This window comes from Poecilia mexicana, unplaced genomic scaffold, assembly GCF_051168715.1.
Source record: "Poecilia mexicana isolate PSO_F unplaced genomic scaffold, ASM5116871v1 scaffold_9, whole genome shotgun sequence".
Taxonomy (NCBI): Eukaryota; Metazoa; Chordata; class Actinopteri; order Cyprinodontiformes; family Poeciliidae; genus Poecilia; species Poecilia mexicana.
Window position 1 is genome coordinate 25,335,068 of NW_028263378.1, and position 25,413 is coordinate 25,360,480.

Sequence of the window (25,413 nt, forward strand, 5' to 3'; positions counted from 1 at the left end):
AGAGTTTTTATTCCTCCCCCCCCTCGCTAGGTTATTCATCACTCCTCAGCGACAACGATGCCAATACCATCGACACCCCAGGGACTCCCCCACCCATGCCTCCGAAGAAACATCCGCACGAGATTGACAACCTCGCCGGCTCTTCAGAGGTACATCTGCTTAGAGGAAATAACAGCCCCTCCCTTATGCATATTTAATGGCTAGTAAATGTGAATATACTCCATTTTTGTTTTTTTGTAAATTGTATTTTATTTATATTTAAAGTCTTAACATGAACCTTCTTCTGTGTTTTTCCCCCCAACCAGTTCGTCCCTCCACTACCTGTGAAAATTGAGAACAAGCCTCCCCCGCCTCCTCCGAAGACTCGAAAGTCGATGTTCCCCTCGTAAAGAGCAGCACCCCAGTAAGGCAACACCTACGCACCGACCTTGGGAGTTTCATTAATTCCCTGATTTGGCTGTGATGAAAGCGCAGCTTCGTTTTAGACGTCACGGAGACGCCACAGTGGGGGTCACAGAAGAGAACCGGAACGTGGAGGGGAGAAGCAGGGCTGGTTTGATTTCTTTATTTCTGTTTGTTTTGTTTGAGTAATTTGCTTCTTTTCAGTTCACTTTTACTTCCAAGCTGTCCTCCGCTCTTAAATTTGAGTAATTATCGTAGCGTTAAGCTGGGATGGGAAGGATCCGTCGTCAAAACAGCAGAACCGGATGCATGATTTGGGATGTGATTTAAGGTACAGTCTTAGGCTCTGTGGGCTTATTAAGGTAATGAAAGACTCATTCCCTCAAGATGGGTCACAGCAGTGCATTTTCTGTTTAATTAGTGGCAAACAAATGGAATGAATAATGGTACAGCGTCATGTTTTTATTTTTATGTTTGTGTATGGAGCGACACTGGATGACTCACTCTCCCTCTAGCTGTTTAACAGCATCCCCTATACAAAGAGCTGCATTAGATAAATGTCAAACTTGACTAATATGCAGGGATTACCATGTACAGAAGGTAACTGTTGGTCTGAAGCGGAGTTGGTCTGCGTCTGTCGATTGTGTTCCTGTTTTATTTGTTGTTAGCGCAGCCTGTCATTCCGACCCGCCAAGGTTTCAGACACTGGATGGCATTATTGAATGTGCTGCAGATTCTGCGCTTGTTGCTTACGTCGAACCCAACCTGTTGATACACTACGCTGCAGTAGGTGGTGGTGTTTATTGGGAAGTGTTGTCAAAAAAAGAAATGGGGGGGGGTGGGGGGGAAAGAAACACTTGATACCACTGTCAAACCTGCTTAAATACAGAGCCGCAGCCATAAAAGCAGACAAAACGAAACTGGTTCTTGTGACTGCGATTCGTTCACGTCAGATGCTTTTAGTCTGCTTTGTGCGAAACCTGACGTTGAAAACCTGACGGACTTTTTTTTCCCAAGCGTTATGTATAGTTGTGTTGAAGCTCCCTAAATACGCCTTTAGACAATGGTTCTCTAATTTTTTTATAACATCCACCATCTTGCTAAATCATCTTCACAAGCATGTTGATGGTCTCTTAACAGGATTTGGATTTTTTCCATTTATTGTGTCATGAAAGAAAAACAGTTTTCTGGGTCTATTTTTCCTATTAAGTATTTTTGATTTCTTTTAAACAGTGTTGCATTGTAACAAACAACAAATGCATACATTTCTAACTTTTCTGGAACTTGGTCATTTCTCCTCTATATATGGACCTTGTTTATTCAGGAAAAGCACACAAATGTGGTTTCAACTTGGTACTTTTATTTTTTATTCTGATGAATCTTCATCCCAATACTTCACCACTATGGCCAAACCAAATAAATAGAAATATACTTTTTGTCCATGTGCAAAACATGGCATGTATAAAAAATGTAGGCAAGTGGATAACGCACCACATACGTTTTGAAATTGTCTGTTTACGGGTAAGTGGGCGCAAGAAAGAGGGACAAAGTGACCAGGTTAGCAGTCATTATTTATATTTGAAGCCAAAGCAGCATCATTCTGCTTTTTTTAAGATTTGCAAACAAGCACAATGATTACAAATCAACATTTTAAATCGACTTCGCAACTTTTATTCGCATTTATAGCAGTTAGCATGGTTAGCATCAGAAAATCTGCAGTTAGAGAATGCAGGTCTCTACTTCCAAAAAGCTGCCTAAATGTCCAAATCCACCCTTTCTCATGGACAGGTTGACTGCTTTAAAGAATCAAACATAGCAACTTTGGCGTTTTCTGTTAGACCCACTTGCTTCTGCTGAAAGACTTGCTCTCTCTCACTTTATCGCAGCCCGTATGACCCTCGAAATAAGATAATTTATTTTTAAAACCTTCTTAGTTCAGGAATTTGCAAGTTTATAGTTCCATAGTCGATTTCCAGATGCTGAATTTCTGAGTGGGGAAAAAAATCACAGGTTCCAACATAAAATATGGCTGCCTCACATGCTTGACTGATAGCTCAGATGTATCTTGTTAAACTGTTTGCACAAACATTATGCGACCTCTTTTGATGAACATACTGCTAAAGTATTTGAAAGTCCAAATAAAATGCATTTCTGTTAGCGTCCCTTGCTAACTACGGTTAGCCTGAATATCCGATTCATTGAGTAGCAATTCCTTTATCGTTTTATTTTTCTTAACTTTACTGCAACTCTTACTGGTGTTCCAACTCAGCAAAGGAGAGCAGTTGAGTTAGAGCCAAGGTACGACACAAGAGGTAAATAACATGCTAGCTACCAGAGCTACTTCCTGCTTATCAGGAAGCTGTAGTACTCTTCTCCGCTACTTTTTATTTAGAACAAAAATGAACTTCATAAGTCTTTTTTTTTTTGTTTGGCTCTCATCGCCTCTTGCCTCTACATTATTTGGTGTGTTCACAAACTCAGTGCAAATACAGTAATTGATACCAAACTTTCCTAACAGTCACGCTAAAGGCAAACCAAGATGGCACAGCTTGAGAGGCACGGCCTTTAAAAATGATATAAAACCCAAATTAGATCTTGTTAATGAGCACGTTTATGAGGGTTTGGGTCCTCAGTCGCCGTGCTGAGCATGCCTGCTTCAGGCTCTCGGTAAATATTTATTGCAGGGGCATAAAAGTTTCTTGTCAGGAGAGTAAATGAGCAAAGTTTCCGAATGTGTGTTTTTTTTTTTTTTTTTTGCTGGGACTTTTAACGGAGCCATAAATACAAAATGACTCTGGAGGTCACTTTAGCTTGAAAATTCAGGTGTTGTTTCTGTTAAAAAAATAAATAAAATTCTCAGAGATTTGCACAGCGGGTGTTTACATTATGTTGGAAGCAAAGTCATTTTACCGAACACTGTAAATCTTTTTTTTTTTTTTTTATAATTATTGTTATTTTTAAATAAGCAATACAAATGATGTGCCTTCAGGGTGCTGAATCTGTGAGTGCATGCTGTTTTGATGGAGATCAAATAGAACTGAATAATCATATCATTGCTGTTATTTTTCTATTTTTAGACTGATGTTTTACAAGGGATTAATGTTGTTGTATAGTGCAGATTTCTTTAAAAACAAGAAATGTTTATGAACGATGATTCTACAGACATAGTGATATTTTTTATAATGAACAAGCTGTTGACTGAAATAAAATAAAGATTTAAAAAAAAAAAAACAAGCTCAGCATGTCTCCTTTTGTTTGAAAAGTGTTTCCTCTCCGTTGCTTAAGTGCAGTTGTGTAATCACAGAGAACACAGGTTATTCTCTGTGGGTACTCGGATAGTGGTTCGGATGCTGATAGCGTGACAAATTACACATTCAGTTTCAACACATCCAACAAGCCGGCATAAAAAAAAAACAACCCAGGTGATTTATGCTTTTCAAATACCACGGGTCAGATGAAGGTAAATGATGCCGCTGTAGCTCACGGTGATTCACACTCGGTTCGTTATCGACTGGGGTGGGGTTTATAAGATGTTTATGGAGGACGCACGCGTTTGTGTTCGTGTGTGTGTGCGTGTGTGTTGTGGCTCGGGTCTGGCTAATCAGGATTTTTAATGGCCTGTACCCCTCCTGTCAGATTGTGAGGTAAGGGAGATAACTCTGCCAGGAAACCTCAGGAGCAATGAACACTTGTACTGATGTTCGCTCATGCAAACAGAGCGGTGTTGTAGCTGCCAGCTTTAACTAGATGCTCAGGAACTCCTCTGTGGAAGTGGGCCTGCATAATGCAACATGCTTACAGCTTCATGCTAAATTGATAAAAAAAAAAAAAAAAAAAAAAGCATGTTATTAGTAACGGTATCGTTCTTTTTATTCCTTTTCGTGTCTTTCCAGCTTCTTTGACAGCTCGGGTTGACGTCAGGCCAGTCGCCTCCGTCTGCGTGCCTTTGAGTTCCTTCGCCGTCTTAAGATCGGAAATGTGTTTTGTTAAACACAGTTGCAAACTATTCAGAGAAGTTAAGACAAAAAATCATGTTTACTTTACATTTAGTACAGTCACAGTATTGGCTCCACTGAAAGGGAAGTAGTAATACTTCAGCAGGAGCGGTACCACCTATTGGACGACTGCATCCTCCGTTGCAGGTAACGTTTGGAGATGGTCGCTTCCTGTTCTGACATGACTGTCAAACATTTCCCACAAATGCGCTCCCAGGTGAGCGGGGACTGTTATAGATGTGGCCGCATCATCCAGGTGAGTAAAGAAACGGCTGTCGCTGAATTTTACACAAATTGAACAAGCTAAAATATTTGGTATTAAAGTTCCTTATCTCCATTCGTATGTCCTTATTTTCCATCTGGCAGAGCCGTTGCATTTCCCTCATGCATACAGCAACAGCAGCACAAGGATGATACTGATCACTGGAAAGAGAAAAATGGACAAAAATTTCAGTCTCTAGATGTGCAAGGCTGGTTAAAAAAAAAAAAAAAAAAAAAGACTTGCAGATGTAATTGCAGCAGAAAGTGGTTCTGCAGAGCATCGACTCAGGGTCCTGAATACAGACGCACACCACACCACACCTTTTATTTGACAAATGATTAAAAAAAAAGTTTTAAATGTGACATGACAAAATGTAGCATTTAAGTCCCGTTTTCCATACAGCGTCTGATGTGCGTTCAACTCATTTCATCAGATTCTCGACACGTTGAGGCATTCAAACTGGATTAAAAAGCTCATCAAGCAGCCCAAAATGTTTTTGTGTTTTTTAAAGGGAGCACAAGCATCTCTAGTTAAATCTGGTCTGGAACCTATATATAAAAATGTTCATTATCGGGCAGCAGTTTCCTCCAGCGGTCTCATCTTGGATGTACGCTCTGCTGGAGGTTTTGTGATACCTGTGTGCAGAATAAGAAAATCATCTCTGTAAAAATTCGTTCAGGTCAGGGTAATAGTTTCAACCACAGCCTTTCAGTGCCGTTTCTGCTCTGTTTCCCTTGTGTGTGTGTGTGTTTACTCGTAAACTGTAGGCACAGCTTGGTGCTGTGTCTGTCCAAGGGACACACAGAGCTGTCTCCCTGAAGCAGCATGTTTTTTTTTTTCCTTTATTTTTTTTTTAAATCAACACAGCTTCTTTGTGTGTTGCATGGAGAAACGAGCTGCTGTGATGCGTTTTAGGGAAAAACAAGCAGGACGCTTTACTTGGAGAGGAATGAACCACGTGAGGACGTTTGTTACATAGGAAAGTTTGAAACATTTGGAATTGAGAAGGATTTTTTTTTTTTTTCAGATCTAAAAATGTATTATTTAATCTCAAGATGAATGGAATTCATTAATGTGTAATCTCTTAGTCAGCACTTGATATTAAATTTCTACACTTGCACTGGCTGTAAACCCTGGAAATCAGACTTTTTCCCTGGCAATCCTTTTGCAGAAGATGTATAGATATATAGCTAGACTTTTCTGAGTGTCAAAACTGTAATGTTAAAAACCTTTTATTTGGATTCATCTCTATACAGTTGTTACTTGAAGTAAGCGATTTTATTCTCATTGTTCAGAGAATAAGCTTTCTAAGCTTTCTAAATAACTCGGCTAATTTATGAGTGGATATTCCTTTATAACATGGATTACATACTTGAAATTAAGTCTCCTTAGAATATTACATATCGGTAACCTTGAGCGCAAAAACAAGTTGCAGTCAGAAACATAACCTCATCCAGTTTTGTTTTGAAACTGTCTCCTTAATCCTTAATTCATATTCTCAGATGGGTGCCTGGTGATGTCACAAAGTTGCACTTACTAGGAGAAGTCAGGGAAGAATCTGTCCAGACTAAGAAACACGGGAGCAAGACATTGATCGAACTCTTGATTAGACCTTTAATCACGCAATGATACTCTGAACGTTCGACCTCATTTCCCTTTAAGTACTTTTAATACTAATTTTGTTATTTCTACCCAAATCCGTCTCTTCAATGGGCAAGAGGCAGAGGACATTCTGGACAGGATGCCAGACTAATGCAGGGGAACATAGAAACACACACACACATACACACACGTCACTATGAAGAGTCACCGATGAAGCTAACATGCATATTCTGTGGGAGGAAGCAACAACACCCAGAGAGAACCCACACACGCATGGAAGAACATTCAAAGTTTGTTCTTCATTAGACCAATCCTCATTTCATGATTGGAACAAAATACAAGAAAGCTAAGTTCGCTAACTTCAACACCAACCTCTATCCACTCAGTAAAAACCGAAGTTTATGATCAACGCACCAAAACTGTTGACTTATCACGTCCACTATATGTTTAGGTAGCGTAAATGTGGTTGTATTTTTTTCTGTTTTCTGCTCTTGTGTGATCTTTTAGTGTTTTCTGAAAAAGGTCGCGACCTCTCATTCTCCAGTCAGCAGAACCCCATCCAGCAGTGGAAACGGAGCGCTTGGTTCTTATATGCTAACTGCTAACATCCAGAAAGACAGAGAGAGAGAGAGAGAGAGAGAGCGGCAGCCAGCCGTTAGCGTTCTGAGAGATTATCATCAGATTCTGTTGAAGTTACTGATCCACAGTATTTTCTGTCCAACCCGACCAGAACCCTGAGGGTTGAACTGAAACACTGGTTTTCTAGTAGCGGTGGTTTTCAAAGCGGGGGCCACCAGGGAGCACTAGGGGGGGCCGGAGGAAAGATTATCAAAAAAAAAAAAAATTTATCTACTAAATCATTATTATAATATGAAAGTTGAAATAATTTGCTGAAGTGTCATCCTCCTTGCTCATCTTTCATAATTTCTTTTCAAATTCATCAAGCTCATTTGCTCCTCCAGCTAACGCGGCAGAGCGAGATGGAAAAGTTTCTGACACTAACGACAGAAAGAAGCATCCAGCAGGCCTGCCGTGGAGAAAACCAAATAAAAATGTGTAAGGCGGTAAAGTGGAGGGGCCACTGGTTCCCTGGACCCCCCTGTTGTGGCGAAGCTGTGCAGATCACTTCCAGTTCAGACTTGTGGGAATAATGTATTTAGTGCCACAGATTCTATTGTTTTTCATAGCACATGCTCACTGCATGCTATTATTACCCCTAGCAACAGTTGCCATGCTGCTGACAACAATGTCATCAGCATGACTTTAAATGATGTCTGTGTCATGAGGAATGACTTTGTGATGTCATAGAGTCCATGACATCACCAACTGGTCAGTTAATTCTCAGGTCAGTTAACACAGAAATCATTTGGACATTTTAGCTCAGCTCAACACAGATGAGTAACGAAAACTCACAGCTCATTTTTTTTGGAAACACATGAAAACAAGGTTCTCCAACAAAGTCCATCCTGGTGAAACAACCCCGGATTACAGGAAAAAAAAGAACTTCTTTGGAAAGTGATTGAAAACTCTGCGGACGGACCAACTGCATCTTGTCAGAGAAACATTTTTGGAAGACCACCATGATCTTAACTTTTGAGAGAAACAGGAGAATTAAATGTGGATGTTCTCTCAGAAGAGCTGAGTGAACAGATTTTCCAAAACCTCGCCAGAGATGCTTTACACTTCGCTTCTGGACTGCATTTAATTGGACTTCTTGATTACCCAGGAGGACAAAAAGTTATTGTGGAAAAATTCAAACATCACCTGGAGAATCCTGTTCCTTCAAAGAAAATGTTTACATTTACAAAATGTTTACATTTACAAAATTACATTTACTCAGGCAGATGAAAACTGCCTGAGTGAGGATTATACTCAGGCAGGTATGGACCCTGAACGATTTCTGAGGGACGCAAAAGAGACGGGTTTCAAACGTGGAACCGAAGAGGAAAGAAGAAATATGGTGGAAAAAATTCTTTGGCGATTGATGTTCAAGTCCAGTCATAGACCTAGATATGCCGCTTAGAAAATGAAGCACACCGTACCTGTCCAGAAAAAGCTTGCTCCTAAACTCTGGGAAGAAGTTAAGGACATAGATTTTGTCTTTTTTGACAAGCTGGAAAGAAAACTCTGCGGAGATATCTTTCAACTTCTCTCAGGCAATGATGATTTAGTTAGAGAATTGCTGTTTAAGATGATAAAAACCCAATAGCTATTTACAAGGTTATACAGTGTTTCAAAAGAACCCTGGCACGTCCTAGGAAAACTAATCTTCCACAAGACCATCTTAGAAAGGCCTGGAAGTACATTCAACATGCTTTCTGTTGTGGAGATAATTCAGATGATGCTCAGAGTCAAGAACCCTCTAAGAATGGAACAAACGTTGAGTTTTGTTCAGTCTTAGTTTGGCCTCTGAGTTTGGCCACTCAGAGGAGTGAGGACCTGCCTCTAAGTCGGGACCTACTTCTGAGTCTGGACCTGCCTCAGAGTCAGGACTGGCCTCCTTAGCGTACTGTTGTGTGTGTGTGTGTGGGGGGGGGGGGGGTGACGGATAGGGGCGGGCAAACGGACAATGTATTGCAAGAAGGGGGAGGAGGTCTGGCTGTACGCTAACACCACTCCAGATATGCTATTTTATTTATATAATTCTAAGTCATTTCCGTAATGTGTCTACCAGATGATTCCTCTGGTCATTATCTTTTATTAGAGCCTCATTGATGACTGTATGTTGAAGTACTGAGGAGTTAGTCATTTGAAGTTTGTATATCAGGTGTTGTCAAAGTGTGCCATTTTGAGACGCCAAATGGAGACTTCGAATGACAGACTTGGAAAACACCTGTACATCCAAATAAACACAGGCACATGCAGAGGGGGTGGAGAGGTGAAAGGGGTTTGAGCCCCTGTCTCTTTTATCCTTGATGCCCCTAGTGCCCTTTTTAATTTTTTTTTTTTTCAAAAATTTTTTTTTAAATTTTTATTTTTTTTGTGTGTCAGGAGGACTGCTTGCGGCCCTCAGCAATAATATTTAGCTAAATATAATATTTTAGCAAAAATAAACTAGTCTGGCTGCCCTCAAACTCTCAGAGTCTCCATGTTGTTCAGACACCGGGCCCATGGTGAGGATGAGGGGGGCAGATCTGTGCCCTCTAACTACCAAATTATGAGCAAGAATATTTTTTATACACTGGTTTGTGAATAAAAACGTAGGTCTGATGAAGTTAGAAAAACGGTTTCTGTTTATTTTTGTAGTAGCCCTCACAATAGCGGGGAAAAAACCTGCCTTTGCCCATAAACACAGAAACACTTCAGCTGCAGAGAAAACTTCTGACTTTAACTTCATCAGGCTGCTAAATGTCCGGTTCGCTACAGGCAGTCTGAGTCGGTCCTACCAACAGATATAAAGAATGTCTGTCTTTATATAAGATATCCTGATATAAGACACGGTTCTGCGACTGTCACCGCAAGTCGCGACACAGCTCAAAGCCCCGGTACCACCCGGTACCACCTGCTGGCTGTTCGCTCTGCTTCTCCTTAATGTTTCTACCAGGCGGGTTAAAGCTGCTGCTGACGGGATGTGGGCTGAAGGTGAGCGGCTGTAAATAGAAGTTATTGCAGCTGAAGTATATAAGAGCTGAAGTTGGTGATGATCTGCAGAACTCTGTATCACATGGTAAATTATTGGAACATGAATTGCTTGGATATCCTAAAATACCTTTTTTTTAACAAGCTTATATTTGTATAATATCAGCTCCTTCTTGAGTTTTCTGTTGGACAGGGATCCAAATGAATGACTCAAGGTTGAGGAATCTCCATTAGAAAAATGTCACACATCCAACATTTAGAAGTGTCCCTTTCCGAAAATGTGAAATAGCTCAATGATTTATGCTAAAATGATCAATCTGTCATCCTCACTGGTAAAAATGGATGAGGATGAATAATTCACCCATGAATTATTTGTATGTAACTGTAATATTTAGTTAATTTTTTTTACAATGTAGAGATAAAAATTCATTTTATAAGTTGATCTTACAGATGTTTTTTTATTATCTAGTGAAAGATTGGATTTGTTTTACTTGTGTTAAGTGGAGCCATGTTGATCAGCATTTTTATTCCTTTTGACCAGCTCTGGCCTCTGTCGTGTTGGACCCAGCTCCTTCCTGAACGCCTACAAAGACTGGTTATGAAAGCAGAGGCCTCGGCACAACTTAATCCCTCTGCATCAAAGGAAAATATGCCCTTTCTTACTGTCCACTTGACTGCTGGAGGCACCCCGTCCCTCTGTGTGTAGCCGGATTAACCGCATTATTGTCTCCCGGCTTTGAACTTCACTAGGTGGTGCCAAAGGCTGTGAGCTAATGTAGCATCGCAAACAAGTCCGCCGCGCGCCTTTTCTTTTCTTAAGAAACTTCTGTTTACTCAAAGTTTTTTTTTTTTTTTTGGCGCTTGAGTGCACTTTGACGCTCTGCTTCCTCACTACACACACCCACACACACACACACACACACATATACACAAATTTAAAGCTACACAGTCACACCTGTCAACTGGAGCCACGCGCAGTCTTAAGGACAGCCAATCAACACGCAGAGGAGGAGGAGGACCTGCTTTTCTTTATCAATTTTTCTGTTTTCTCACTCGGAGGGTGTTCGGCCTGGAACACTTCCAGCTACAAGCGGTCCCACTGAGGTAGAGGGGACCTGGCTGAGGAAAACACTCTGTCCTGGAAGAAGAAGAAGGAAAAAAAATCAGGTTGTGTGTGCGGTCTTGTTTTATTAATATGCTCTGTGCTCTCACCGCGGCCACATGTATTTTTTAACGTTTAAGATGGGCACCGACTTGCATCATGTCCAGCCAACCATGCTCGCAGATAGACTTCCCGGGCCTGCCTATTATTTGTCCCACTGAAATATTAACACTTATCGCGCCGAGGTAGATAAGGTTGTGATTTGCGTGGCGTGGCGTGGCGCTGTTACCTGTCTGCTCAAAAGAAGAAAAAAAAGGTCGGCGTTTGTTCCTTCCCTAACAAGCAAACAAACTGAATCTCTCTCTCTCTCTCTCTCTCTCTCTCTCTCTCTCTCTCTCTCTCTCTCTCTCTCTCACTCGGGAACCTGCGGCGCAGCAGGACATCAGTCATTACTGAAGCAGTTAGGAGAAAAGACCTTCAGCACAAAGCTGCTCTGCCTTTCATGGAGCTTGACATTTTCCACATTTCGTCACATTATACGACCGCGAACTTGAACAACACAAAGAAATGTTTTTTTTCTCTCTTTTTTTTTTTTTTTTTAGCGTGGGATTAAAATGATGCATGTTTCTTTTTCTTTTTAACATATTTTATACATAGAAATCTACAAAAGTTTATTCACCCACTGTACCAGCAGGTAAACATTTGGTTAGGTTTATGGAGTTCATTAACTCTGACCATCACAGTCATTTTCAACATTAGTTTTCAACCATATATAATGGGGTTTTTTTTTTCATGTAGGCCAAAAATTAATTTCAAAATGGTTTTCAAATGACTAGAGCACCTTCTTCCACACAGTTGCAGTGTCTTCTGCTTCTCCTTGGTTTTCATGATGATGTTTGTTCATAATGTGGATTTTTGACCTTTGTTAAAATTTTGGGCAGAACTGACTGATGTTCTTCTAAGGCCCTTAGAGTTGCTGTGGAGATGGATTATCTACAAAATATATCCTACAGACAGCTTGGTTGAACTGGATTTTATTGGAGGGGATTAAAGTCAGAACAGAAACACTTTCCAAACTTTTACAGTTTTCTTACCATAGCCTTCTGATTTACAGTCATGCACGACAGTGAACTCATTATTGCTAGAAAAAAAAGATTAATCTCAAACGTTTTCTAGAAAAAACAAGAAAATTTCTAAGTTTAAAGGTATAAAATTTGCTAAGAAAAAAGAAAGAAATTTTGAGATTAACCTACAAATGTGACCATTTCAGAATTGAAAAGTTAAAGCATTGCTAGAAAAAAACTCAAAGTTTGAGATTAATATAATTTTTTTAGAAGAAAAAATAATGGAAATTTCTGAGTTTGAAAAATCTAAAATTGTCCATTTTTTTTCTAGAAAATTTCTGAGATTAGTCTCAAAATTTCTGAGTTAACAAATTTTCAATTTTTTTTTTTTTTAGCAAATTTCAGAGTTTACCAAATTAACTTGTCTTTTTTTTTGCTATCTACAATTGTAGTTATTCGCTACTTTGTAATGTGACAGACAGGTGGCGTAACATCTGCATTTTCATTTTTTAACCTTTGGAGGACTGCCGGGTGGAGCTTTTTGCTTGGGCAGCTTCAGGCAGGACAAACACGGATACGCGTCCAGGCAGGTGTTGATGTCGTGTATCATCGTCTTCCACAGAGTCTTCTTGCCGTAGATGAGGAGCATGGCCGTGACGGTCGCATAGACAGACGTGATGAAGAGTGTGACGGCCAGGGAGTTCTTGTGTTTCACCACGACGTCGTAGTTGACGTACAGGTCGACGGCGAGGAAGATCAGGAAGTTCCCCACCAGGGCCAAGGACATCTGGACCACCCGCATCTCCGAGCCGAGCTTCGGCGGGTGGGCGCCGTTGGTGCTGGCCTTCATGTGGCGCAGGTGGATGACCAGGTGGACGGAGATCGAGATGCAGCACTTCAGCATGACCATCCCGGGCAGCACGTCCGAGAGGAGCAGGAAGATCACATCGTAGACCTGACCGGTGGTGGACTTCGGCAGCAGAAGTCCGCAGTCCATCTCGCTGGTGGCCTCTTGGGTGTGGTTGTCCATGTGGAACACCACCAGGATCGGCATGCAGGTGGCCAGGCCGAGCAGCGGGATGACAAAAACCGCCAGGGTGGCGTGCTTGAGGATGGCGGCTTGGATCTGGGTGTAGCAGTGGTTGGGCGTGCTGACCAGCTTGGTGCTGTAGTAGAACGTGAGGAAGCTCGTGTCCCAGATGATGGTGAACTTGAGGCTGGAGATGATCACCAGCAGGACGGTGTAGAACATCCTCACGATGTGGCAGTCACTGTCCACCTCGTTCATGGTCATCCAGGCGTAGCACATCAGCTGGTAGGTGACGTCGGCCGCCGCCAGAGCCATGATGATGATTTCGCTGGGACTCCTGTCCTTCTTCCCCGTCTGGTTCCACAGAGTCATCAGAAAGATGTAGACGTTAAAGAAGATGGTGGTGACGGCCGTCAGGCCCGTCAGCACCCACAGGGCCAATTTGCTTATTTCGAACATATCGGGACTCTCGGCACCGAACGCATTGGAGCCGTAAACTGCTGAGAGTAATTCAATAACGGCGCGTCAGGCGTCTTTGTTGGTTTTGGGGGGATGGGGCGGGGGAACTCTGCGGCGGCTCGATTTCGCTGCGTTCAGAGAGATGACAAGGAGGCAAAGAAAAAAAAATTAGGTTCACACACTTCAAACCAGACGATTCATCACTGGTGTGACAGAATAAAATTGGCCACAGTCACTGTCAGAGAGGGCGCCTCGGGACAAAAACCTCATCTTTGGCTTTTGAAATACAGAAAACAGACCCAAATAGGTTTAAATAAAGTCTTCCATTACGGTTTAATCAGAAAGTTAGACGGTAACGTGCAAATTAAGCGTAAATAAGGCAATGAATGTTTACAAAAAATGTTTTTTTTTTACCTGAAATGAAGCTCCAGATGAATTATTTCCCACTTCTTTTAACTCTAAAAGTTTTTAAACTAGTAGTTTTATCTGCAAGTGAAGCATTCTCCTGTCAAAGGTGAAGCCCTTTGAGTCAGAAATTCCCTCACCAGGATTTATATCAAATCATCTAATTTGCATCTAATTTCTGACCTCAGGTAAGTGGTGAGGCCTCATTTGCATGGACTCTGGCTGGGCAGGATTTTTCCTTGTTGTGGGTGTCCGGCTACCTTACTGTACGTCCATCAGCACTGCATGACTGCTGAGTCGGCCCGCAGACCGCCGTCTACCACATGCCGCATGCAAATAGCTGTTCCTGCAGCGGCACCGCACATTTACAAACCGCGGACCAGCTGCACACCTGTTTACCTGATAAGGGAAGCGAATAATCACAAAATTACCTTTGGGAGGCGTCCGTGTGCAGGCGCCTTATCATTGTACGCCGTGCGGTGGAGGAGGTGAGGTTTGTGGACAGACTCTCAACAAGTCTGAGCTCTTTAAATGGAAGGTAATTTTATCTGTTTGGAGGATTTTTATTTATTTATTTAACTTGCAATGATGAGAGACGATGAACCGTCCAAGGATGTACGAAAATAGCTTCTGTATCAAACAGGGATGAGAAATTATTCGTTTCCAAACTAAAGACAGGTGCCGTTTCACCAGGGACGTCCTGCAGCGCTCACTGGTTTGCATCCCATAGGTAAAGGTGTAGTTTCTAGTGACATCACATTGTCATTTTGCAAATTTGTTAATTATTCATACCTTTGGTAGATTTATATTTTTGTGTTGGCGTCTTTCAGCGTGTGTGAAGCTTTTTGCATGTTTCCACCAGAGTTTGGAAACACCAGAGACAAAACATTATTTTGTCTCTGGTGATGAGTTCCAGATTTCTGAGGCTGCCGTCACACTGATCTGTAACTCTCTCCATAGATTCTCTGTCAGGTTAAAGTTGGGGTTCTGGCCAGGTCCGCCGACGCTACTTTCAGTCAGCAGAAAAATGTTGGTGAGGTTAAGATAACTTTAAACTCAAATCTGCCAAAGTATGAACAACTTTGGGCCAAGATGAAGATGGTCAGTTTCTATCAAGTGTCTCCTTGAATGCTGAAAATCCCCTTATTCTTCAATAAACGACTGCGGTATGACATGTTTTTTTTTTTTTTTTTTTAGCATTTTTAAAAAACTTTCAATATAATGATATTTCCGCAAAATTAACTTAAAGAATCTTATGTGTTTTGTAGCAGGGGTAACCGATTTATAAATGGTTTGTAAATGTTACCTGCAGTAGGTGCCGCTGTTTCTCTGTATTCTAACTTTGAACACACTGAGATTGTTCTGACAGTTAATGACTAGTTTGAAAATAAAAAATTGATTTGTGCCATGTTGAAATATCTTCAATTAAAAATGCAACCGTAGCTCCTGCCAACAGTGTTTTACAAACCTTTACATCACAGCTTTATTAAAATTTGTTCTCTAGGTCATTTTGTTTTCAGTTAAAATCTCATATGGACACTCATTTTTATTAATGATTATGGTTCATGAATGTCCAGAGATCAGGAGCCGGCCTGCTGAGCTGAGAGCTTCTCTCAACTCCAGCTTGTTTTTTTCCAGGGGCTCCCATTTCTTCCCAGGTTTTTTATTTTTATGTTTTTCTGTGCAGAATGGGAAGCTGAAGGGCCTCACTTCTAAAACCCTGAAGATATATTTCCTAAATATTAGAAGCTCATCAAAGAGCCTGTTTGATTATTAGTTGAAGTCTTGGCAGGTCGTCAGTTGACAATGAAGTACGGGATGCCAGAGCTGCCAAGTTTATGGGTATCGTGTTGGGTGATTGGCCCAGTGCTAAATAGTTTTAGAGGGAGAGCTCCTCTGAGGACTTTAGTGAAGTTTCCAATTACAAAAAAAATTAACCTTCTTCATCTGAATGAGCTCCACTGTGAACCTGTTTGTTGTCTTCATTTATTTTTAATTTCACTTCGCTATACCTCTAACACTGTTATCATGTAGAGATAATGCCTCTTGTTGTGAGTGCTGTCTATAAAGGTTGGCACAAATCAGCATAACTATATTTTTAATTTGAAAATTGTTTTCATGCAGAAATAATTTCCAAGACTTTTTTTCTTCTTCTTTGCATCACAGCATGATGATCTGTACTTCTAACCTCTGCATATATTTTTTGCCATCTATGGGATTTCATTAGGTGTCTTCCTTCCCCCCATAATAAAAAAGCATGCATGACTGGCTCACTGATAACTCTAAGTTAGCCTGAGGAGTGAGTGTCATGTTGAACCAACGACGTGTGCATCCAAAGACGGGATGCATTAAAAGTATCTATGCATCAGTAAACGTCGCAGCCATATTTGTCATCAGTTCTTGTTTCTTCGCATTAGCACACAAAAAGTAATTATCTCCTATTAAAACATTTCATTTCAGCCAATGGTGGAAAATCTTTTTTTGCACCGCAAGTGTCAATTTGCCTTTAAGAGAAGCACAAAAGTTGACAAAGTCAAACACAGCAGAGGTGCAGCTAAGGTTGAACGAATACAAATAAAACAATCCTGCTATATTAGCACAGGATGGCTTGTGCCCTTGAGAGGAGCAGGAAAAGAGGTGTGTTTTTTTTTTTTTTTGCTGACGTCCCACCAACTTCCAGCTTCATTCTAGGTGCTGTTATTAATTCAACAGGCTTTCTGAAGATGGGATCATAGCATCGCAGGGCGCTTTAGAAGAGGTTGGACCGCGGGCATAGTGCTGACTCTGCCTGCTGAGATGTCAGCTGCAGGTTAGGGCTGCAACTGTTTGCAGTCAACTAATAACCAGTTTAGTGGCTGTTTTGGGGGGGATAAAAATGCTGGAGGAAAAGCACAACACAAGAAAGCAATTTTGCAGCTCTTTCTTCTGCTTAAAAAATTCAGAGGGAGACATAGGGAGGAGGATTCTGGGCACCACAGTCACCTCTTCATCCTTACGCTCTGACTCACGAGTAGCTCAAAGTTCAATTTCACATTGATCCACAAACACACTTGAGAGCTGTCTGTTTTCTCACTTTGAGTTTGAAAGCATAGATTTTTTTTGTTTTGTTTTACCCTTGCTGAGTCTCGAAGGTCAGGATTTGAAACTTCTTTTTGGTTTTTCTGGTTTTTCCAAAGAATGATAGTGATTGTGACTGATTTACACTTTGGTTTAAGATTTTATGGCACTAGTGACCTGCAGCAGAAGTAATCAGGCAGGAAATGGACATTGAGAGAAGAAGAGAAGACATGTCGCAAAGGTCCAAAGGTCAAGAATTGGATCCCGGACAACTATGGACTAACGGCCTCCGTATTTACAGAGTCTTGTCTCTCCTGCTCAGTCTTATGTTCCCAGCAGTTTTTATTCATAAACATTTATGAATTTAGTGTGTGTATCAATGAGCTGCAGCACTCATTTCATTATTTAACAATGTATTGGTCTGCCTCTCCCAAACCTAACCCAAACAGCCACGTGATTGCAGGAAGTTCGTATTCTCACACACCTCGCTTTAGCCTGGGGACGTATCCTGCCGCCATGTTTTCGTCACTGGCAGACAAAAACATGGCGGCATAGTCCATGGCATGGAGATAATGCTGACCGAGCATGAAAGATGCCAGTAGACAATCTTGGTAGGCATTTTGTAAACAATAGTACAAATGTACATACATTCGTCACCCCATCCGATAAAAGCGCTCGTTACGAGTATTCACATCAGCTGCGGAAACTAAAAACCAGTTAGTGGACGCGGACTGGTTGAAGCGAAACATACATGACCACAAACTTGTGACGAAGCACACAACGCTTTGCACAGACCTCTATCGAAACGAGCCTGGCGTCAGGAAGCGGAGGACGACGCCTCCCAACGGGATGACAATTTTCATCACGCAACTAAGTCAACGAAAGCCGATTTCGACACTTCTGATGAAGTATCCGAAAGACTTGAGTTCATTTTAATAAGACTAAAGAGATTCCTGAAAAACCACAAAAACACCAATAGGTAAGCTTGACACGGTGAGGTCAGGCGTCTGTTCTCTTAGATGTTTCAAACCCAGACTCATCCACTGTTTTGCCAGAAGAAAAGACATGATTCGTCTCTACATACTACATCTCCACCGCTCTCCAGAGTCAAGCATCACTCTTACGGTTTGTATCCCACACGGTGGTCGAAGGTTTTCTTTCATACATGTTCAGTAAATATTTCTATACACTTCCAGAGCTGATCTGAAGGATAAAAGAAGTTTGGAGGTCTGCAGCAACTTCTCTTACTGACCGAACTCTGTGATTTTAGGTTGACTAAAACTTTGCTGTTCCAAAATAATTTTTTTTAATCTGTACATGTTTAAAAAAAACAAACAAGAAAAAACAGTATTACATACAGTACTTTTGAATGAAGGAGGTAAAAACACCTTAATGAATTATTCAAATGCTTGTTACATATATTTTACATAAAGTTTCAGCTAAAATGTGTGCAAGAGCGACTTAAACGACGAGGACCTGTCCTTCATATGAATGCAGAGAAGAGTCACAGTGTGGCACTCCCACTGGGATTGCACTTTGAGTAACTAGCATATTACACATGGCATTTTTCCGTTACCTAGCTTTTCATATTTTACATTTTGTACAGTTTTGGCCTTGCTAAAAAGACACACTTGCAGCTAAACTGCAAATCCGTATCGCTCATCATATTTCAGAGAAGCTGCTTTGTCCCCTGCTATGCTTGGCGAGTTGCTGCTGCCGGTGTAGATGGGACCCGATTCGTGGATACTGGGCATATGACCCCTTACAGAACTGTACTGCACCCCCTGGTGAGTACGGTATCCCGCCATCGATTGGAAACTGGAGTGCCTGCTTGACTGCCTGCTGGCGGGTCTGCTCTCCGGAGCGGGGACATCCTCCCTGTGAGAACAAGGGAACAAAAAGGCGTATCTCCATTAGATCCTGCTCCCATCTGGGCCCAAAACTCTCGCCAGCTGTGATGTAATACCTAATTTCGTTTGCAGCCTCCTTCTGGTAGCGCTTCTTCTGACGGCAGACGATCAGGAGCCAGATGAGAATCAGGAGGAGGATCAACAGCAGCAGACCGCCTATCACCCCACCAACTATTTTACCCACATTATCGGTAGCTGGAAGAGAGGACGCAGAGCAGAGACGTCAAACGTCTGTGAAGCCTCTCTCACAAGAGGGCTACATGGGATTTTTAAAAAAATTATTTCACATGAGTACTCTGGCAAAAAACAGCATCAAAATTAAAAAGTAGCTTCGGGATAGTCACATGAGCCGAGTAAAAATTGCACAATGATTTCATTGACGTACGGTTGTATGCACGCAGGTTGTATTTGCACTGTGCTTGTCCGACTGAATTTTTTGCCTCGCACACATACGTCCCGGTGTTGCTGTCCGTGTGGTTCTTTATCACAAGCTCTCCACCTACGTCTAAATGAAAGGCAAGATGTTTCAGGACACACCTAAACCAAAGAAACAACATCTACCGTTACCTGTAGGTCTGCATACCTTGCGTCGCAGTGGCCGGCATCGCACCACCGGTCTCTCGTGTCCACACGTAAGTGAGAGGAATGGATCCCTTGGAGGATTTACAGCGGAGGGTCACCGTGGCTCCTTTTTCCTCACCGCCTTCAACCCAACACTTCGGCACGGAGGGGGGCACTAATGATGAGACGAAAGAAATTCAGAGCACGCTTCTTTGACATATTTCCACAGGTCAGAGCCAATGACCGGCAAGCACTTCGTTGGGGTTTCATGTGATCGGCCAACTGAAAGTATTGTTTAAGTGTGTTGCTGCTCTGAGTCTATACTTTCCTGAATAACCTGTTGCAGGATTTAAAGCTCCAGATCTTTTGGAGTATGTCTCCGCCATACCGTTGCGTACGCTACCAAGCTAGAAGCACGCAGGGAGTGCCACATTTACCCTTTCTGTAGAGTTTTGTTTATTAATGTTTAGGTTGTTTTGGATGCTGTGCCACTGGAATGATTTTTGCTCTTCTGTTTTTTGCAACAAGGTGTTATTTTTACAACTGGGAGCAGCTGATTAGCATCTCAAAAGCTCAAGTAATACCTGAGCTACGGGCAAATACACCGCAGGAGTTGAACAGAACAGAGATTTAAAGGGGAGTGGCAAAAGCAAATGAGGTGGATTAGCAGCGCTACGGAGGAATATCATCTCTGCTGCCAGAAACTGAGTTTCATCGGGTTTTCATAAACTATTTTTTTAAGGATACCGACAGCTCCTAGAGATCCATTCTGTGCACAACAACTCTGTGAAGACGCTTGAACAATATGAATTACATTTAATTTCCTTTCAGGATTAATAAAGTAGTTCTGAGTCTCAAACGAGACTGAACATTTTGTCAATTCTTCTTTGTAAAATAACTCAAAGCCTGTCGGACTGGACAGAGTGCAACTGTGAACATTTACTTTCAAATCTCACTACAAATCTTTAACAGGGTTTATGTCTGACTGAACAGACTTTGATCTAAATCATTTCCTTGTAGCTCAGGCTGTTTCGGGTCGCAGTCCTCGCAGAGGAGATAGTCTCTATTTAGCTCAATCCATATTCTGTATTAACCAGTGTTCCAGTCATTGAATAATAAGTATAGTCGCACTGCACATCACCATCACCGTGTTTCACATTTGGGATGGTAACCACGGTAATGTCCAGAGGTTTTCTACCCCACAAAGGATTTTTGCAATACTTTTTAACTTGATCTGTGACTCTTGCCCAGTCCAGGTTTGCAGTTGTTGGGATGCTTTATAGCCCAACTCTGCTTTAAACCTCTCTAAGACTTTCTTCCAGACCCGTCTGATGAGTTCCTTTGTCTTCATAAAGTTGTACGTTTACCAATGTTGTTTAAAAGAAGCTCTCAGGTCTTCAATTGCTTGATTTGAGAGCAACTGGTTCCTCTGGATTTTCCTTTAGGGTTGTCAGGGTTAAGGTGGCTGAATCCATTACATTCTTCCAATTTGTACGGCAAATGTTGGAAAAACTCCAACTTGAAGCTACCTTCACAATTTTGTGTTTGTTTAATTGGACAGAATCCCCAGACATATTAAAGTTTGTAGTTGTGATGCAAGAACATGTTGACTGTAATTCCACCCATCCATCCATTCATTTTCTTTACACCCTTGTCCCTTAGTGGGGTCGGGAGGGGTGCTGGTGCCTATCTCCACCTAACGTTCTGGGCGAGAAGCGGGGTACACCCTGGACAGGTCGCCAGTCTGTAATTCCCTGAGTCCAATAGGGATGCTTTGAGAAGTGTGAGGCCCACACCTACAGCTAAAAAAAGCCTTTGTGAAGTAAGAGCTTGGACATTCCAGGTGAATGACGGCGACAAATGGAGAGATACTAAACAGGTAAAACCGGTAAAAAAAAAAAAAAAGCAGAAGTTCCTCCTTACCCAGCACAACCAGAGTAACTTTTCTCATGTCCACACCCGGAGCCTTTTTCACTTTACACTGATAAGTGCCCGTGTCAGAGGCCTTCAGAGATGAGATGGTGACGGACGCGTCTCCCTGGTTCGGTTCCGTCGAAAATTTCAACCTGTCTTTAAACTCCGGGTAGTAGTTGTGCGTCTGGCCCGCTGCGTAAGACAAGAGCTGAGATGCAAAGTTTTACTGTTAGCAGGTTGTTTTTAAAGATCTCAGATAAACCCTTTAACATCCAAACTGAGGCCCAGCCCCCCGATCTGAAGCTCACCAGCTTGTCCTTTTGCGTCATGTCCGGGCTGACGTTGGACCACTCTATGTCCAGCTCTCCTTTGTCCTCTGCAGCCGGTGTGTAGGTGCAGCCCAGGTTGACAGATTCCCCTTCCGCTTTCTGAATAGTCTGTGACCCTGACGATGTTATCACCATCGCCTCTGTGACAGAAAGGAGGTCCAAAATATCTCTTTATTAACTCCTCAAATCCACTTTTTTTCCTCCCCCTTCCTCCAAAATTTTAATTCCATCAAAACCACATAAAGGGGTAAAAAGATTTAAAAAAAAAAAAAAAAAAAGAGAGAATAAAACTAATTTCACTCAGAAGTGCATTAACAAGATTTTCAGCTTAATGATATTCAAGCTCTGGGCCAGCGCTCCCGAGAATGCTCCGGGTGGGAAAGGAGTACCGATGTGAGACTAATTGGCCTCTTAAGTCAACGGAAGATTGAGGGTTTAGAGCTGGAATACAAAAAAAATAAAATAAAAAATAAAATAAAAAATAGCTGAAATTAAATATATTCTCTGAAATGAGCTACATCCTAATATAATTCTGGAGGCTCATTAACCGGAAGAAATGCACACATTGGTAAACTATGATGATAAACTCAGTGGGGGAAAAAAAAAGCAGAACTAAAATTGAAAACACACTTGACAGGTTGCAGTTTCACCGTCTGATCAGAAACGCCCCGGTGACTCACTGTTTACAGCAACGACTTTTAATTACCTCGCCACGTAAAAAAAAAAAATACCTACAAGTTGTGATGGTGTAGAAATAAATTGCGACACACCCAGCTTTTTCATCGGACCGTGAGAAAATACATCTCTCACAATTAGATCTTTAACCTTCACTAAGTGCATAAAATTGAGTTTAAATCATTCGCTCCTGTGTTGACGCTCCCTCTTTAACCCAGCATTTAAAAAAAGCAACACAACAAAAAAAAACACTTCAGATTGCAGCAAAACAGACAAAAAAAAAAAAAAATGTGTCGCAGGTATTTACGAAGGTATGGAAATGTCAGACGTGATGAGAGGAGGCAGGAAAGCAGCCCAAACTAGTCAATCAGATGTTTACACAGTGAAACAGCCCCCTGGGCACAACAATGTGGTTTCCCCCCCCCCCCCTCCTTCCCCCACCCCTCTATTTTAGGAGGCTTGCCAGTGAGCCCAGTCACTAAGCTTGATACAAAGAGCTGAACATATTTAAATCCTTCTCACTCTCTCCCCCCGCTGACGTGGATAACATGCTTCTTCACTGTTCCACACAGGGAGCATCACAACTTAATCAATCCAGCCTTCTTCTCTAGCACAATCAAGCAGCTTGAAAATGTTGAGGTGCGGATGCTTTCGTTTTAGTCTTTGTTTCAACCCGCATACCTGCTTGCATGTGGCTCACTCACTGCATTTTACTTCTGTCATTGTGAGGTTTGTAAATTGAAATAGAAAGCTTGGAAGGAGCCCAAGAACTAATTTTTTTTTTTCTCTCAGGGATGGAAGAAAGAAAAAAATCCCTCTCTCTCAGGGTTATACACACAACGCTCTGATCCTTAGCAACAGGAAGAAGAAAAAAAAGAGAGGGATGAATGTTACTCAAGGTGCTCATCAGACACCTGCATTTATGTATGTGGGTTTGTTTTGTTTCGTTTCTGAGTGTCTGGAATGCAATCCACCAATCAGATCAGAACTGAAACAAATATCATCATCATCATCAGCAGCAGCAGCAGCAGCAGCAGCAGGTGGGGGTGGGGGGGGCTCATCTGAAAAACACAAAGCAGTCTGTGTAGATGTGGAAATGAGGCTCACCTGTTCTCGGCCGCATTGCTGTGAGAAGCAGCAGCAGCAGCACAGCCACCTTCGGCCACATGCACACGGGATCCATCGCAACCCTGAGAGCAAACATGACGTTTATGAGCAGAGGAAGAAGAAGATAAATAAATATTCTGAAAGTTGCTTCAGTCACAGCTTGTTATCTCTGAACGTTTTGTCCTTCAACGTGAACTGAACAAGAAACATATAAAAGAAAAAAGAAAAACAAAAAAAAAAAGAAGATGCTGTTTTCTTTAGCTTTTCAATTCACAAAGTAAGGTCTGGAATAAATCATGATTTACCAGAAGCCTAACAAACAGGGTCCTGTCTGGATGCACCGCAAGAATATCAAGATCTGTTGATCAATGAGAAGAAAGAAGAAAGAAAAACACTGGAAGCTCTGATGTACCTTAAAGAGACGTGGGAAGGAAAGAGTCCAATTTAAATGTGAGTCCTCCGAGGCCTGTCACTGCGTCCCTGCTGGGGGTGAGAGGGAGGAAGGCTTGCTTGTTTTGCTCTCAGGTGAAACTCAGCAGCTGTAAACTATGGCCACACCCTCACTGATCACAGTTCATGTGCGTGGGCCCTCCCAGAGCTGCAGAACAAGACTGACTTCCTTCAACCTGCTTTTATGGGCTTAAAGTTCCGTTTACTGGAACTCAGCGCCTCCATGTTGTAATTCAAAAGGGGAGATTACGAGAAATAATCACAAATAGCAGCACTTTCTTCTTTTTTTTATTAAAAACTTAAAAGCGATATAAAACTCTCTTTTTTAATTATTAAGTCAGGAATTTAAATACCTGCTAATTTTAGAAGTAGTTTTCAAAACTTTATTGCATGTTATATGGTTTTGTCATTCAACTTTTCTTTTTTTTATAAAATAAACAGAAAAAAAATATCAAGCTGATATTTATCTATATTGGTCAGGCTATTTGCTGCGGTAAAGCCTGCGTTCAGCTGCTTGACAGACATGCCAGTTTGTAGCAGTTTTTAATATGGGAGATATGACTCTCCACACAGGGTGCCTCAACCTTAGGAGGCGGCATGAGCTCTATGAGAGCTAAGTAAATAAATAAAACAAATAGTGAAGAAATATAGCTCACTGGCAGCAATAAATAGATGTAAAGTGCTAGTGATGCTTTCTAAGCCAGAGAAAACCCAAGAAGTATGTCTCAAAGACTTACACTGTGGGAACTGCATGACAGGAATTTTTTTTTTTCCTGGTTTTAAAACCACAACTATTTCAGACATTGGACTACCTGCGAGGGCCGTGCTTATCTGACTGATACTGCTCAATATGCACTGAAGTGTGTGTGTGTGTGTGTGTGAAGCGGCTGATGACAGAGATTAAATATTGTTCACTCTTGAGTAGCTCAGTAACTATGTTGCCGTTCATGTTTTTGTTTTGTTTTTTCCGCTGTTCGTCGTCCACCATGATTTGTTATTGGGAAGCTGTGCATATCTCAACTTCCTCCGCGCAGGCTCACCTCTCGCTGATAGGGTTCTGAATGCTGTAAATTTGGTTTGGCAGAAGTGCACTAGTCTAAAATAATGACTGTCTCGCTTTATGTTTTTTTTTTAAAGCAGCATAACAGAAGTAACTAAGTCTGACAGGCCCCACAAGTTGTTTTCCCCTAATTCTACCTCTTTTTTTTTTCTTCTTTTTTTTTGACAGACCCACAAAAACACACTCACGGTTGTTGTTCCTCGCTGACTGACAGACGGCAGACAATGGCAGCAGTGAGGATTTGACGGCTGCAAATTCGGGGATGTAAATTGCAGCGTGACAGCTGCTGCTGCTGCTGTTTGTGCTTAGAGTACAAGTTGTTGTTGTCTTTTTTTATTTTATTTTTTTTTTAGATTTCTTGTTAAATGATTGAGATTATCACAAGAGCCGCAGAAGGCTTGAATTTTGTATTGAACGTGAAGGATCTGAATCACAAAATCCAACAACGAA

At 41.6% G+C, this 25,413-nt stretch overlaps 3 protein-coding genes across 4 annotated transcripts in view; 1 reads left to right on the forward strand and 2 right to left on the reverse strand.

The window, feature by feature from the left end:
• The window catches only part of dock5 (dedicator of cytokinesis 5), a 66,750-nt gene extending 63,114 nt beyond the window's left edge, over positions 1-3,636 (forward strand). Inside the window, exons 50-51 of the mRNA XM_014999551.2 lie at positions 31-149; positions 306-3,636. Coding sequence (XP_014855037.2) covers positions 31-149; positions 306-389 — 203 coding nt within the window. The 3' untranslated portion in view covers positions 390-3,636. The remainder of the gene's footprint in view (positions 1-30; positions 150-305) is intronic.
• Positions 3,637-11,960: 8,324 nt separating this feature from the next.
• Positions 11,961-14,209, reverse strand: tas2r202 (taste receptor, type 2, member 202). Its single transcript, XM_088009054.1, has 2 exons — positions 13,910-14,209; positions 11,961-13,623 (listed from the first exon to the last, which is right to left on the reverse strand). Exon 2 carries the CDS (start codon positions 13,493-13,495, stop codon positions 12,509-12,511), a length of 987 nt encoding a protein of 328 aa, XP_087865180.1. The 5' UTR covers positions 13,496-13,623; positions 13,910-14,209; the 3' UTR covers positions 11,961-12,508.
• Positions 14,210-18,239: 4,030 nt separating this feature from the next.
• Positions 18,240-24,012, reverse strand: vsig8b (V-set and immunoglobulin domain containing 8b). Of its 2 annotated transcripts, none has more exons than XM_014999547.2 (8): positions 23,866-24,012; positions 23,454-23,536; positions 21,651-21,811; positions 21,352-21,550; positions 19,451-19,603; positions 19,253-19,372; positions 18,924-19,062; positions 18,240-18,835 (listed from the first exon to the last, which is right to left on the reverse strand). In XM_014999547.2, the coding sequence occupies exons 2-8, from the start codon at positions 23,527-23,529 to the stop codon at positions 18,595-18,597; spliced, it is 1,089 nt and encodes a 362-aa protein (XP_014855033.2). In that variant the 5' UTR covers positions 23,530-23,536; positions 23,866-24,012; the 3' UTR covers positions 18,240-18,594. The 2 variants fall into 2 exon arrangements, with proteins under 2 accessions (XP_014855033.2, XP_014855034.2); XM_014999548.2 differs by having other exon boundaries at positions 23,759-23,890.
• Positions 24,013-25,413: the final 1,401 nt, after the last annotated feature.